This window comes from Pezoporus flaviventris, unplaced genomic scaffold (assembly GCF_033815535.1).
Source record: "Pezoporus flaviventris isolate CSIRO_AGI_PZ_B2104156 unplaced genomic scaffold, CSIRO_AGI_Pfla_v1 ptg000054l, whole genome shotgun sequence".
Lineage (NCBI taxonomy): Eukaryota > Metazoa > Chordata > Aves > Psittaciformes > Psittacidae > Pezoporus > Pezoporus flaviventris.
The window spans coordinates 1,053,744-1,067,886 of record NW_026892602.1 but is presented as its reverse complement, the minus strand read 5'-3'; the positions used below and the strand labels follow the sequence as shown (position 1 = coordinate 1,067,886).

Genomic DNA, 14,143 nt, shown 5'->3' with positions numbered 1-14,143 from the left:
TAAAAGCAGTAATCTAAAAGTAAAATGCAAGTTTACATGATCAGAAGAAAAGGAAGTTTTAAGATTTCATGTGAAGAGAGTGCATGCGAATGATTACAATTTTAGATAATCAGTAAAGGTTTCTAGTTTGCTGTGGCAATTTTGGAAGCTTTCTGTGTAAGGCACACTACAAAATTGTTTAAATCTTAATTTTAAGATTGGGGTTCATACTGCAAACATTATGACTGTCAGGAAAAAAAATAAATGGCGACACACACGCAAGCTGTTTTTGACAGGACTTTCTTTAAGATGTTTTTGTTCTGTCAGCTTAAATGCAGTGAGATTGCACACACGAGAGCATGGTAACTCAGTCATCTTTACAAATATCTTTTCATTTTACAGTTTTTGTAAGATAGTTTTTAGATTAGATCGTTAGTGCTGAATCCAGTTTTCTTTATTTTACTCATTTCCCTTTTAATGTAACTGTATTTTTGTGTTCCTGTAGTATGAAAACAGCAATCTTAGTTAAGAAAATAAATTCTTCTAGTCTTATTTTTACATCCTCAACTACAGTAAAATCCTTCCCAGATATCCTTGACTCTTTCCCTCTTTTCATTCTACTTGTGTTTATTATTTCTTTTAAAATTCTTGAAACCCTTTCATTTGTCCATGTAAGATTTCACTTACAACGTGTCTTGCCAGTATACACAAACAGCATCCCTGGAGACCCTGGCACATTATATTCTGAAGTCTTTTGTGTTTTCTTCGCCTCTGTAATGTGTCATCAGCAATTAAAGTAATTTAGAATTTAACCTGTTATCTGGGTCATTTTGAATGAATGAAAATCTGCAGATGTCTCAGTGCTGACTCTGTTTTGGAGGAAGTCTCTCTCACTAGAGCTCTTTCTATTTTTAACGTGTCCCTTTTGCATGTTCCCATGGAAATGTAAAAGTCATTCTAATCATAATCCAACATGTAAAATATTCATTGCCATGACAGAGTATTTAGGAGGTTTTAGACATTCTGATTTCTCTTCTTTTTGTCTCGCGTCTTTAGCCTGGAGTGATAGACAAGTTTACAAGTGACACAAAACCCATTATCAATAAAGTTGCTTCTGCAGCAGAAAATAAAGGATTGTTTGAAGAAGCTGCAAAACTGTATGACCTTGCAAAGGTAAATATCTTGTGTGCTACCCTAAATATCTACCTGGTTCACCTCTTTTTTTTTTCCAAACATTCTCCCTGTGATTAGGAGGTTAAATTTAATCTCTAAGATTGAATTGCCTTTATCCCTTCTCTGGCAGTGTTCCAGCTTGGATGGGGCTTGGAGCAACCTGGTCTAGTGGAAGGTGTCCCTGCCCATTGCAGGGAGTTGGATCTGGATGAGCTTTGAAGTCCCTTTCAACCCAAACCATTCTAGGATTCTATAATTCAAGCAGATTATTTCTGCTGCTGTTAAAGCAGAGCCATTGGCTAAATGGATCAGGGTTTTGATAAGTAAACCCAGATGGCTTGCTCTCCAACCCATTCTGATTTAAGACATCCTGGTTCTTGATCAGTGTGGCTTTTTGAAGAGTTTACCTCAGGCATGATTTTATCCTGGCTAGTGAAGTTGTTTATCTGGAGTGTGCTCTTCCAATTTCATAGATGTTGAATTGAAATCTAAAATAGTTGGACTTTATATTGAGTACTCATGTTTCCTTTTAAAATATATTTGAAATTAAAATGGATGGAACCATAGCCACTGTTTTAGAGAAAAATTAGGGGAAAATACTTTTCCACGTGGGCCTGCACAATTATGTTGCTCACAGCTAATATGATCTTGCCCCTTTATGGGAGGGGGGCATCTCTGAGCTTGCACTAGGCACTGCTGCATGAGACCTTTCTGCTTCTTCAGTGAGATTAAAACACTAAGTCCCATTGTACTCCTTTTATCTGTGTGTAACTTTGATACCAACAGAACCCTGACAAAGTTCTAGAATTGATGAACAAGCTCCTCAGTCCCGTCATTCCCCAGATCAGCACCCCCCAATCAAACAAGGAGCGGTTGAAGAACATGGCCCATTCAATTGCTGAGAGGTAAGAGAAGGTGGGGGTATTAGTTCCTGACTTTTTCTGCTGCCAGGACAGTGGCAGCCACAGCTATGTATTCAGGAAGACAAGAAAAGAGGTCGGAATTTATCCTGTCCTGCTCATTACAGCTTGTAGTATTGAAACCAGAAACATAATCTTCAGGGGAAGGGCAGGTAAATGTGGCAAGAAGCTTTACCTGTAGGTGAATCAGGAAAAGAGAATTGCAGGATTGCCAGCTGGAAACATAGTCTATTAAGGAGCAATAAATACAGTGAATTGTATGGTTTAGATTATTTTTAAAGTAAAATACTGTAACAGTTGCAGAATCATGGCATACAGTTCACTTGTTTGAAATAGTATTAAGAAAGAGCTATAATATTCTGAGTTGTAACAGCAGAGTGGTGAGTTCAGTAGCTGAAATGCTGCTTTAATGAAAGATAAAAGGAACGTTTAAGCTGAGGTGAGTGTATGGCTAATGTAACCGTGGGCCTCATTTCCACAACCCTTCATAGCACTTCAGGAAAGTGCTATGTGGTGTTTAGAAAAGAGAGAGAAGTGACCAAAAGGAATGTTTCCTGCAGTGTCCCTGTGCTAATTATGATATGTGTTTGAGAAACATCAGTGCTGAAGATTCATTAGCAGCTAGAAGCCTAAGAATAACCTGCTTCTGAAAGGATGTAATTGTGAAATATCTTTGGGATTTTTAAAATCATCATCTTTTGGTGCAGTGACTGCCATGGATAATTCCTATATTTTACTAGAGCAAAATGTGGATACCTGTGAGAAGTGTCTTACAGTTTCTCCTCAACCACTGTGGTGTGAGAGAATAAAATAAACCAAGCATGCTTGTTGGCCCTTGGAAATTAGGAAAGCAAATACAGAAATGTATCGATTTCTGTCAAAGGCATTTGTCATTCTTTTGACAAGTGGCATTTGTCAGTCACTTCTTCACTCAGCCCTTGGTTCATTTAGTCAGGCTGCTGACTGAGTGAAAAGTGGTGCCATATGGACTTAGTGAGAGCCTCATTTGGTAGCAGACATTAAACCTGTGGCTTGAGGTTAAGCATCAGCAAAGGCTGTAATGGGCTTTGTTTTGCTACTTGCTTTGATCTGGATGAGAGAGCTGAATATGACTGTTCAATAATGCCACTTTACAGCTGCAAACCTTCATGATTGTAAAGCTGAAATGATTCCGATTAGCTCATGTTCTTGCCAATTAAATGCAATACAGGGCTCTGTACTGACAGACAGCACTGTAGCAGTGCAGCTTTCCTTCTGTGATGATTTTGGAGCAGGGGAGACACCCAACAGAAAAGGCCAAGAAACTCTTTTTCTTCCTCCTCTGTGTACTTGACCACTCTTGCTATTACCTTGAGAAAGGAGCTTCTTGCTGACTTTGTGCTATGAGGAGTAAGAGCAGACAGCCCTCCATTTCATTGCCTAGCAAGTGCAGCTCGAGAGAGCAGGCAGAAGCGTCTAATCTAGTTTTAAGTCTTAACTTCCTGCCTGAAGCAGATAGTTCTACTATTGTCTACTATAAACTATGTAAATATGTTAAATATGCTTGTACAGTGCTTACTTTGCAGGTCTGTGATTCCTGTCACTGTTTTCCTCATGAATAGGGGAAGTGTAAACATTTAAAAGGAAGCAAAAGTCAGATTAGGTGGAAAACTGAATTGAATAAAAGTATTTTTAAAAAGTCACAGCCTGTGAAAATTCTGCCTCCTGGTTAAGGAACTTTAAGGCTGTCCTTTATTAGATGCCTTCTGTCCTTGTGCTGTATGTCTCTGCTTCCAGGAATTGCACAAGCACATTTATAAATGTTGCCATTTCGAACAGTAAAATTGTAAACCAATTTCTTTCAGGTACAAAGCTCAGGGGATAAGTGCAAAGAAATCCGTTGACTCCACGTTCTACCTTCTGCTAGACTTAATCACATTTTTTGATGAATATCACGCTGGTCATGTTGACAGGGCCTTTGATGTAAGTTTCAAGATTTCTGTTTGAAGTGCAGCCTTCCTAATGCCCTTGAAAGCCCAGAATGTCTCAAATAAAATCACTTAAAAGAAAAAAAAACTGTATTTAATGAGTTAGAAAGTGATGCAGTGCTATAGGAATCTAAAAAATGTGTTTCTCTCCAGTTGCTTGACAATCAGAAAGATCTTTCTGAAGCTGATTTGTAGATACTGAACAAAATATTCCTGCTGCTCAGCAAAGTGAGGAGATAGTAAACAACAATTAAATTATTTCTCTTAAATGTAATCATAAACATTTCATTAACACTTCAAAACCATACTTTATTAATGTATGGTACATAGAACATTGATTATTTCCTCTGATTCCTGCATTTCTTTTTGAAGATTATTGAACGCCTAAAGCTTGTACCTCTTAGCCAAGATTGTGTAGAGGAGAGAGTTGCTGCCTTCCGGAATTTCAGTGATGAAGTAAGTAATGTCTCATGGTTTTAGCTTCCAAAAGCCTTTTGCTTTGTTAAAAGAATCTTAAAACCTTGTCAGCCTTGTCATCTCATTATTCTTATGCTTTAGCAGGGACACAGGATAGAATTATTTTGTGTTCATACAAGTTGGCTTTCAACTTTCAGTAGAATTCCCAACGCAGAAATCCTGTCTCCATTTGGGAGAACACATCTGCAAATCTAAATCTCTCTAAACTTGCTGAGTTTGATTCAAGAATTTGGCATATTGAAAACTTTCAACTGTGCTGCTGAGTTAGTTTTCTGTGCTCTTAATGGTCACCAAGCATTTGTAGGGTCTGTTTCCTTCCCCCCAAATTCGAGGAAATTGTGTATCTGGGTATTAGCAGATGTCTCAAAACTCTGCATAACTTTTTTTACTAGGTGATGCAGTCACAGCAGGGGTAACTATTAAATGTATGGATGTTCTATAAGTAAACGTCAACCATAGTTAATGCTTGGTTTTCTGATGTATAGCAGAGGTAATGATTCTGTCAACCTGCTCTTCATTGCAATGTGTCTATTTTTCTGCTTCCTTGTGTAGATCAGACACAACTTATCTGAGGTCCTGCTTGCAACTATGAATATTTTATTCACCCAGTATAAGAGGATGAAAGGCACAAGTCCAGCCACTCCTACCAGACCCCAACGGGTAATGGAAGACAGAGATTCGGTAAGATTGTAATCCTCATTGTCTTAACAATTTTTCCTACTTCCTTTTTTCCCTGATTTCAAGGGATTTGACTTCAAATAAATGTGACTCTCTAATGGTCTTGAATTTTGACTTTCCCAGTTACTTAGTCTTTGCCTACTCAGCCTGCTTGGTTACTTGCAAAAGAGTAGTCTCAAAACTAACTTTGTGTAAAGAAAGAATATTGCTTTAAACGGCAGTGAGCTAAATAAGATACATTGTACTGTATATCCATCTCCTAGCAAGAGAAAACAAGTGTTCAGTTTGCTTCTTGGTGGGATCTTAAATGGTTAACTGATGTGAAGAGTGCAGTGTCTCTATGATGGTCAGTGTTGCTGCCTTGAGAACTGAGCTGCTTTTTTTCCAGAAGGTAGTTTCCACTTCTTTCACTTGAGTTAGTCCCTTGTTCGTGCATAACTGATTTGTGGTGGAAAGGCTTCTTTGATTACTCTTCTTGGCTTGCTTCTGTAGTGATGTGGGCTGGTATTTTCAGCATGTCCTCAGGCAGTACACGCAGATGCTCAAGTACAATCACTTGGGGAATGGCTGTAGCAGTTTGCCTGTGTTGTTCTGCTGCCTCTGCAGCTTCCTGGTACAATGGTGTGTGGTCCAGCTGCTGGTTTAAGTGGCTGACAATGGTGAGTTTGATGTCACTAGTGCTAGAGTTGGTGCTGAAGCATCTCCCCCACCCACTGATGGGAACCTATGCCTTCAGCAAGGCTTAAAATTGGTGTCACTTAAAGGGTACAGTCAGAGTTGCAGACAGCGACCTGTCAACATGCTGTGTTGAGCAGAATGGTTCTCAGCTTAGCTGTCCTCAGGTTTGGACTTGCAGCTCTTGTTCAGTTGAAGCTGCCACAGGCACTTGAACACCAGTGCCAAACCTCTCATCTCATCATAGAAATCAGGAAATAAATACCAACTTCTGTTGAGAATGAAAACCAACTTGGGCCACAGCGAGCTTTATGCCAGGCTTTGGTCATCTGCAAAAATGCCTTTGATCTGTAAATTGCAATATTGGTAGAAGTCTTAGCAGCATCTGTAAATTACATCAGAAAATGAAAGGCTTGAGTGATGATGCAGCTTTGTCTTTGGGCAGCTTTAGTCTGTGTGAGAACTACAGGATCCTGCCTGCAGCTGTGCTGGTACTGTAGATCAGCAAAATTGGAGAGGGATGCATGCTGCTTGGACTTCTCCCACCTTAAACTGTGAGTAGAAGTCCCAGGCTAACTGTGTTCACCAGGTTGGGGCTGAGCAAACAGCCTTAGCTCCCTGCTTTCAGAGTGAGCTGTTTATTTTGTTTTGGTGATTTCAGTCTTGTGCCTTACATAGAAGCATTTACCGTCTCCATAAGGGTGGAATGCTGTCAGGTGTCATCTTGGTAGGAATGTCAGGACCAAAAATTATTGGACTGATTGGCAATGGGATCAGCAGTGTTGCTGGCAGGAATTTGTGTAAAAGGAAGCCACCATGACATCATATATATCAACAGTGTGCCCGTCACCAGCATGCTCAGCATGAGTGTGCTTCATAAACATGTTCTGCACTTTCATGCTGTAGATTTGTTGGAGTTAAGCTGATGAAGTACCTTGCTAAAAACCCTTGAAAACTTGGGGTTTTTTTTCAGGCTTCATGTTTTGTTAATCAAGCTTCTAACCCTGTGGTGGGATCTCATGGCAGCAGGGTATCAGTGGTGCTGGAGGCACAGGGTTTCTGAGTCACAGATCTCTGGCTGCTTCATGCAATAAAAGCTGTGCTTAACCATTAGAGGGACAAGCACTTGCTGTCTGCAGCCAGGGAGGTGATAACAGAATAGTGATGTGGCTGTAATGTCAGAAGGGATTATAAATCTGCTAATGTAGGGTTAATTGGAAAGAAGAAACCTACAGCTTAAGCTCCCTGCTGCCTAAAGATTTGCATATGAGAAAAATACCAGACATGGGCACATGGAAGGTAGGGTAAGAATAGCTTTAGCACATATTCCCCTTTTTTCTTACCCTGAAAAATTTCCCCCAGGACTGCAGGAGCAGGGAATCTGGATCACTTCTGTGTCCCTGTCTGCGAATCAGCTCAGGGGTTTTTAGTGGTGGGACAAAATGAGAACATTTTGAGTGTGAGAGAGGTGTTTCTTTAACAAAATCTCCCCAGTCACCTCAACAGAGATGGTAGATCCAAGCTTCTGCAAGCTGCGCTTGGCAAAAAGTTTTCTTTAGAACTTCCTAGGGACCCAGGGAACTTTTCCTTTTTCCACAGGCAAGCACATTTTAAGGGAAATTTAGTTCTTCCGGAAGTTTAACAATCTTGGCACATTGCCCACTAGGCAGTGGAAGCAAAAAAATGACCCGGTTTTGAATAGGTCTTTGAAATCCCCGGGCTTTTTCTGGATAGAAGCAGACAGATTCAAATCCCTCTGTTCATCAGAAGAATTTGAAATCAGAAGAATTTGAAAATGTGAGGTAGTAGGTCTTTGTAAGTCTGTGGCTTATTCCATGTAGCGGGGAACAGAGTCCCCCAGAGCAAGAACACAGTCCTTGAGTTTGCCTCTAGTGTGGACAAAATCCCGAAGTGGGGGTCCTGCTCTGAGAGGCAGGGACTAGAGGAGATTCAGCAGGAGCAGTGTGGATCCAGCACCAAGGGCAAGATGGAGAGGAATAGTACTGCTGGAACCCACTGAACCAGTAACGCTCTCTGGTAGAATAACTCCCGTCCCACTTCAGAGATGAAATAGGGTTTATTTTGAAATGATCTGGTTTGGAGGCAGAGCTGGCGTTTGATGCATTTTGTTTATTTCAGAATGAAGTTGCCTAAGCTATACGTTGAGTCTTTTTTTTTTTTTTTTTAAGGTATATACATTAATAAGTTTTGGGAATGAGGGAGCAAAGTCCTGTACCACTTGGCCTGATCCATTTTGTCATATTTTATATATTGTATCTCATTTGTCCATATTTCAGGCAGAGATAGCAGCGAGCCCAGACTGCAGTGCTGGAAACCGTGGCTGCAACAACAGCCCTGACACAGATGCCGTGAGTGCCTGACAGCAATGTCATCTGCTCCCCACCCCGATTCGGGGTGGCAAACTCTCTGGAGCAGCCCAAGGGCATTATCTGAGAGGCAAAATTAGGTCATGAAGAGAATGGAATTGTTTTTTTTATTTGTGGTTTTATTTTAAATCACAAGTGACTCTAATATTCATGAAGTAATTACAGCCAATAGAACATCTAGACCTCCAGGCTGCTCTTAACCTCAGCAAACCTCTGTTTGTTCTTCCTCAAGTGTTGTTTCGATTTTTAAAAATAGACTAGCTTTAGTATCATTGCTGCCACAAAGTAAAGGGAATAGTAACTGAGGCTGCTCCTAAGCCTGCCATAGTCACAGTGAGAGGTTTCACTTCTTAATATTTTAATTCCAAAGAGTCAGACACCTTGACATTCCTTTTTTTTCCCACCTACCTGTTTGACCTTGTTAACTAGGTGGTAATTTGCAGCTGGGGAAATCATCCTGGGAGCTTTGGGCAATTGGGTCAGTCCCAAGTTTTCTGCTTACTCCAGAGGCACTGCTGATGTGACGTGCTGCCTCCTGACATTCCTCAGCTGCAGTGCTTAAGGAAGGGAGGAGTGGCTTCCATTCTTATTACTCCTCTGCAGCTCCAGGTATCCATCCCTCCATCCACAAATCCTCAGCCACACAGGAATACAGTGCAAGATGGGAACTCTGCTCTGTATTTCGCCAGGCCACTGGACTTTGTAGACAGTCACAGCTTTCCTTCAAACAGATAATGGAAATGGAGCATTAAATGGCTGTGAGCTCAGGGCTAAAGAAAACTTCATTTCCTGCCCCATGTGTAAAGTTGACTGTCTTTTGCCCAGTTGAAGCAGTAGCATTTAGACAGTGCTTGAAACAAGCAGATGAGCATTTCCACTATCAGCTGCCAAAGCTCCTCTGCTGCTATTGAGTAACTGACTGGTTTAACATTACCCTGGAAAAGGGGTAGAATTGCCCAGACGGGCCTCGGGAATGGTGTTTATAACTGTGCCCAGCCATGTAATGGGCTTCGGTCACTTCTCCATTTGTAAGCTCCTGCTGTCAGATTTACCGTCCGCATGCCTGCAGCACCTAACTCTGCTCTAGCTTTCCCTGCAGTCAGTAGATTAAAGAAAGATTTGACCAGCAGGATCTTCTAGTGCAGTAATTTAGAGATGCTTAACATTTAAGAAGAAAATACTGTGAGCAATCAAAACAGTCTGCGTAGTTTTCCATAGGGATACAGGCTTTTTATGTTGTCCTGACATCTACCAGTTACAGAAATGATTTTCCTTTTAATTTACTTGTGTTTTAACAAACTAGACAAATTATCCCTGAATTCCTTCCGCTATTGTGTAGCCTTCTCAAGAAGGGATTTGGTTACTTTAGGCAAAGGTCTCCAGGTGTTCTTAATTCATCTGCTTTCATCACACTATGGAATGAAGAGCCTTTAAAGATGTTCATGTGTTGTAGGGGATGCTGGAGGCCTCTGGGCATGTGTGGCACCACAGGTTTGTTTCTGGTATCTGCTTTAAGAGTGTTAGTGCTGCCTTTCAGCAGGGTTTGCTTTAGACTTTGCAAGGTGGGAAGGAGTCCTGTTGCCGTGGGAAAGCCCACTTCATACAGAAATGACAAGATTGCTGCAGTACAGCAACACCCCACATTGTTGAAAATGTTCTTTCCTGGGTAATTTTAAATCCAAACGTGGAGGTACATTATCCAGAGAGCAGCTCTGAGAAATAAAGGTTATGTTTGCTTGTGTGAAAAGGCAAATGTTTAACTCATGTCTACCTCTGGTTTCCTTGTGGATTTTTTGATGCTAAAGTAACAGTACTCTATTTTTCTGGGTTTTAGCACCTTCGATCTCAAGCCCGCGCACTGATCACGTTTGCTGGAATGATCCCTTACAGGACATCGGGAGATACAAACGCAAGACTGGTGCAGATGGAGGTCCTTATGAATTAGCAGAGAAGCTTTTGGTCAGGGTCACAGCAGCCTGTGCCTGTCTTTAGTACTAGTAGGACCGGTATCGTTTTGTATTCTGTATTTTTGTTGCTGGAAATAAATTTCTTTGATTTCTATTTGGTTTTGACATTTTCATTTTCACCGTTTGGTTTTTTGTTTTTTGTTTTGTGGTTTTATGTTTTTACTCATTTAAAATTGGTTTCTATTTAGAAAATTATTCTTGCTTATTAATGGGCTAAGAAGTCTTAGATGTACAGCAGGGAGGGGAAAGCAATTTTGTAGCAGGAATGGAAGTAGAGATGAAAACTTTGATTTAATGATGACTGAACATACAGCTTAAAAATTAGGGGTTTTCTTGTTCTTTTAATGTGTGTTAAATGTTGAAATGTTTCTGATACACCACATGCTGTCAGTTCATAATGTCGTCTTGTGTGGTGTATGTGTTCATGTGGTGCAGATGAGCTCTGTGTGCTGCAGAGATCCTTTAAGCTTAACAGAGTTTAAATGCCCAGTTCAGTGTCTCGGATGTGCACAGCTCTGTGTATCCTGGAGCTCAGCTGAAGCTTTTCATAGAATCATAGAATCAGCTGGGTTGGAAAAGATCTTTAAGATCAAGTCCAACAGTTAAAGTTGGACCTTAAACCACAAAGTCCTCCATTTTAGAGGAGCAACTGGGATCAGTTGGGTAGGAAAGATTTTTGTGATTGAGACGTGGGTTTTCAACCAGTTGCATTCAAAATGATCCCGTGTGTAGTTCACCAGGAGAAGGAAGGAGAAGTCCAAGTGTGGATGCACTGGGCATGGGTAGATATTACTGTTGGTTTAGTGGGAAATGTGAGTCCCACTGAAGTGAGGGGCATTAAAAAAAAATTCACTTTAAATGTTTTGAGCTACCATAAATCCATGTGAAAGCCCAGGGAGCATGTTGTGGTATAAGCTTTGCTCTAATATATATGCCTATCTTTGAAATTAAATGGGCGGAATGTTAGTTGTTTCTCCCACTTCTCTCTGCAGATGTGCCCTTTGTGCCACTGCTGTCTTGCCTCTGTGCCCCTTGCCTTTCTGGGATGTGAGAATACATGTGGTTCTGGGTACAGAACAGACAACAAAACACAGGCTGATCCAGCCACTGCATATTAATAGCTATTGTGGGAAAGAATTCATCTTCATTTTGCTGTGTCTGTCTAAGAGCATAGAGGGATATTTGAGTGACTTGATGACAATTTCCTAATTACTTTTTCCTACCAGAAATGTTGTAGCATAGATTTTGTCAACTTTTTTGGACAGGAAGCAAAGGGGTGGCTTCCCAAGCCACCCACAGCCATGTCCTTCAGCATTAGCAAATTCTTTTGGGGCTCCCAGCTGATAGAGCTGGGGGCTGTGTGACACAGAGTCCTCCACTGATATGATCCAGGTTGTTTCTGGTGAAGGCTGAAAGAGACCTGGACAGCACCCTGAAAGTAAAGGGCATTTGGTGAGTTCCAAAGAGTTATTTGAAGCGGGGGAATTGAATTGCCTAACAAAATGTCAACAGGTAAGTTGGAAAAGCTTTATTAGCCATTAACATTTCTGGCATATTGGTGTGGGGATGCTGCTTGGTATGTCTCCATTGACAAGTCATGCAATTCTTCAGAGAACAGGTTACCAGAAGTAGGTGGTGGAGAAAGACATCTTTTGTGATGGTTGCACATGGGTTTGATTGGGCCAGGGTTGCTCCAGGTATGGGCCTATGGGGTGCTCCTGTGGTGGTTTTCCTTGCTGGCACTCAGCCCCTGTCCCCAGCTTATATCTGGCATCAAACCACCTCACGTACAGAGAGGCTGGTGAGGCTGTACCTGGCCTCAGGCAGCTGCTGACCTGAGCAGGAAAGGGACAGCATCTGTGGAGTTTAGTCAGGAAGGGTGAAGGCCACTTTACTCACTGTAATTCCCTCTTCCCCCTCCACCCTTCATGCGGGGACAGAGAGGTCCTTTGGGGCTCAGCTTTTGCCACTGCCATTTGCAGGACCTTGTTCTCCTGTCTTTTGCCCATCCCCTGCTCAGTGGAGCTATTGTGCTGCCTCACTAGCACATTTCTGATGTCAAACCTTGAACCAGGGGACCTTTACAAAAGAGCATGTTGCCCTTTCTCTGTCTGCCCTTTGAGGATGGCTGTAGCAGATGCTTCCTGGTGCTTCTCAGCCTTCGTGGGTGCTGGTAAAAGAGAAAATTGATGGCTGCATGCTGCTTGCTGCATTTCTGCTCAGTGATTGTAACTCCAGCCTGTGCTCCCTTCTAAGCTAAGCAGAAACTGCATCATTTCTCACTTCCAAAACCCAAGATAGTAATTCTGTGATGCATGGATAGAGAAAGTAAACCCCAGGGAATCAAAGCCTGAGACTAACCCTGTAAAGGTAAGACCTATCCCAGTTTCAAATAAGATGTGAGAGGTTGTGGGTACAGCAGAAGCTGCCACAGTGGGAATTAAATAATTTCTTGTTGTTTGGCCTGTGATTTCTTCTTGGGTCCCTGCAGGTGGTAAACATTCCAGTCCATCGTCTTCCCACGTTCCTCAGAGCAGCAGGCTCCAGCTCCGTGTCTAGGCCTGGCTTTGGCTCTCCTCTGCACAACTGTAAGGGCTTTGTCACATTGAGGTAGATGCTGACACACACACTGGTGTTTGCTGAATAAGGCACCCCACTGATTTTCCAGATGTCATTTTTTTCTCCACCCCACACTTAATCTGCTGGAGAGGAGAACCTGGTTCTGCTCCCTCAGGGTTCTGACCTGCTGCTGAAGTGACATCTGTGAACCCGTTGGACTGTTGCAGTCCAACTGTGCTAACATTGGAAGAGGTTTTGGGGGTGTCATTAAATTCATCACAAAACCATGATAGTGGCCAGCAACATCTGAGCAGGTTGGTGTTTGTAGTTTGCCAGGCACAGCCTGCAGCAAACCTGTGAATATTAATCTGAGCTGAATTTATTCTTGGTATAATCTGACAAGTAAGCCATTGGAGCTCTGCCCCTTTTTACAAGAAAAAAGTACAGATGAATGCTGAAAGTGAAATTTAGGATAATTCCATCTGCTTTGTCCTACTCCAGGACTAATCCTCTGCAGTAAAGATCATCCAGGTAGATGAGACACAGGTAGCTTGAGTCAGATGCAGCTTGTGCTCATGTTGCTGGAGAATATCTGAGGAAAAAGTGAAAAGTTGTTTGCTCTGAGAGCATGGGATGTTCTGTCCTGGTGTGGACACAGCAGAGACACCATGCATCTCCAGGTCAGTTTTCCATGGCTCATCTGTCATGAAACATTCCCAAGAGCTGCAGTATCAGTGTAGCAGCTCCAAAAGCTTTAAGGTCTGCATGTCCTTTGAATGAGGTCTGAGTTGGTGTGGTCTGGATTTACAAGGGAGTTGCAGGGGAATCTGGAAATACTCACTGTAAACTTCTGCCCTGTGTTACCTGTCCAGTGAGGAAGAAAAAAAAATTAAAGCTCTGCCCAGGAGTGAACCATGGGCTACTGGTAAAAACTCAGCTGAGCTAAGGGAAGACAACCAGTTCATTTGAGAATTAACAGGTTTTCTGCTAAGAAGCAGGAAACTGCTGAAAAATGCCACGAGGGCCCCTCCTAAACTGTGCTGCAGAGCTGGTATCAGTGGGTCCTGTCTTCTCAGCTTGATTTCTTTGGTGTTTTTTCGGGGTCTTCTTATCTCACAGCTTTAATTCTAACTATTTTCACCATGGTGCCACACTGCTACCCTGGCGTACACGTGGCTCTGCTGGCTGCACCTTCCAGTTACTGCCTACACCCTGTGTGAGATGTCCCTCCTCCTCGGCCTTGCCTCAGATTTTCCTGCTGGCAGCAGATTCTGCATCTCAGTCAATCCCGATTGTTTTGTTGTGTTTTCCAGACCCCCTGGCTGGAGCATACCTGCTGGATGAGGGGTTTCCTCTCTTTT

The 14,143-nt window shown here is 42.1% G+C and overlaps 1 protein-coding gene across 3 annotated transcripts in view; it reads left to right on the top strand.

The window, feature by feature from the left end:
* NUP93 (nucleoporin 93) overlaps window positions 1-10,317 on the top strand; it is an 83,064-nt gene extending 72,747 nt beyond the window's left edge. For 2 of the 3 annotated variants that reach the window (XM_061468960.1, XM_061468962.1), the window contains 6 exons: window positions 1,036-1,152; window positions 1,939-2,057; window positions 3,917-4,034; window positions 4,412-4,495; window positions 5,069-5,197; window positions 10,091-10,317. In XM_061468960.1, the coding sequence (XP_061324944.1) occupies window positions 1,036-1,152; window positions 1,939-2,057; window positions 3,917-4,034; window positions 4,412-4,495; window positions 5,069-5,197; window positions 10,091-10,201 (678 nt within the window). In that variant the 3' untranslated portion in view covers window positions 10,202-10,317. The other variant, XM_061468961.1, reaches the window with a different exon arrangement.
* The last annotated feature ends 3,826 nt before the right edge of the window (window positions 10,318-14,143 follow it).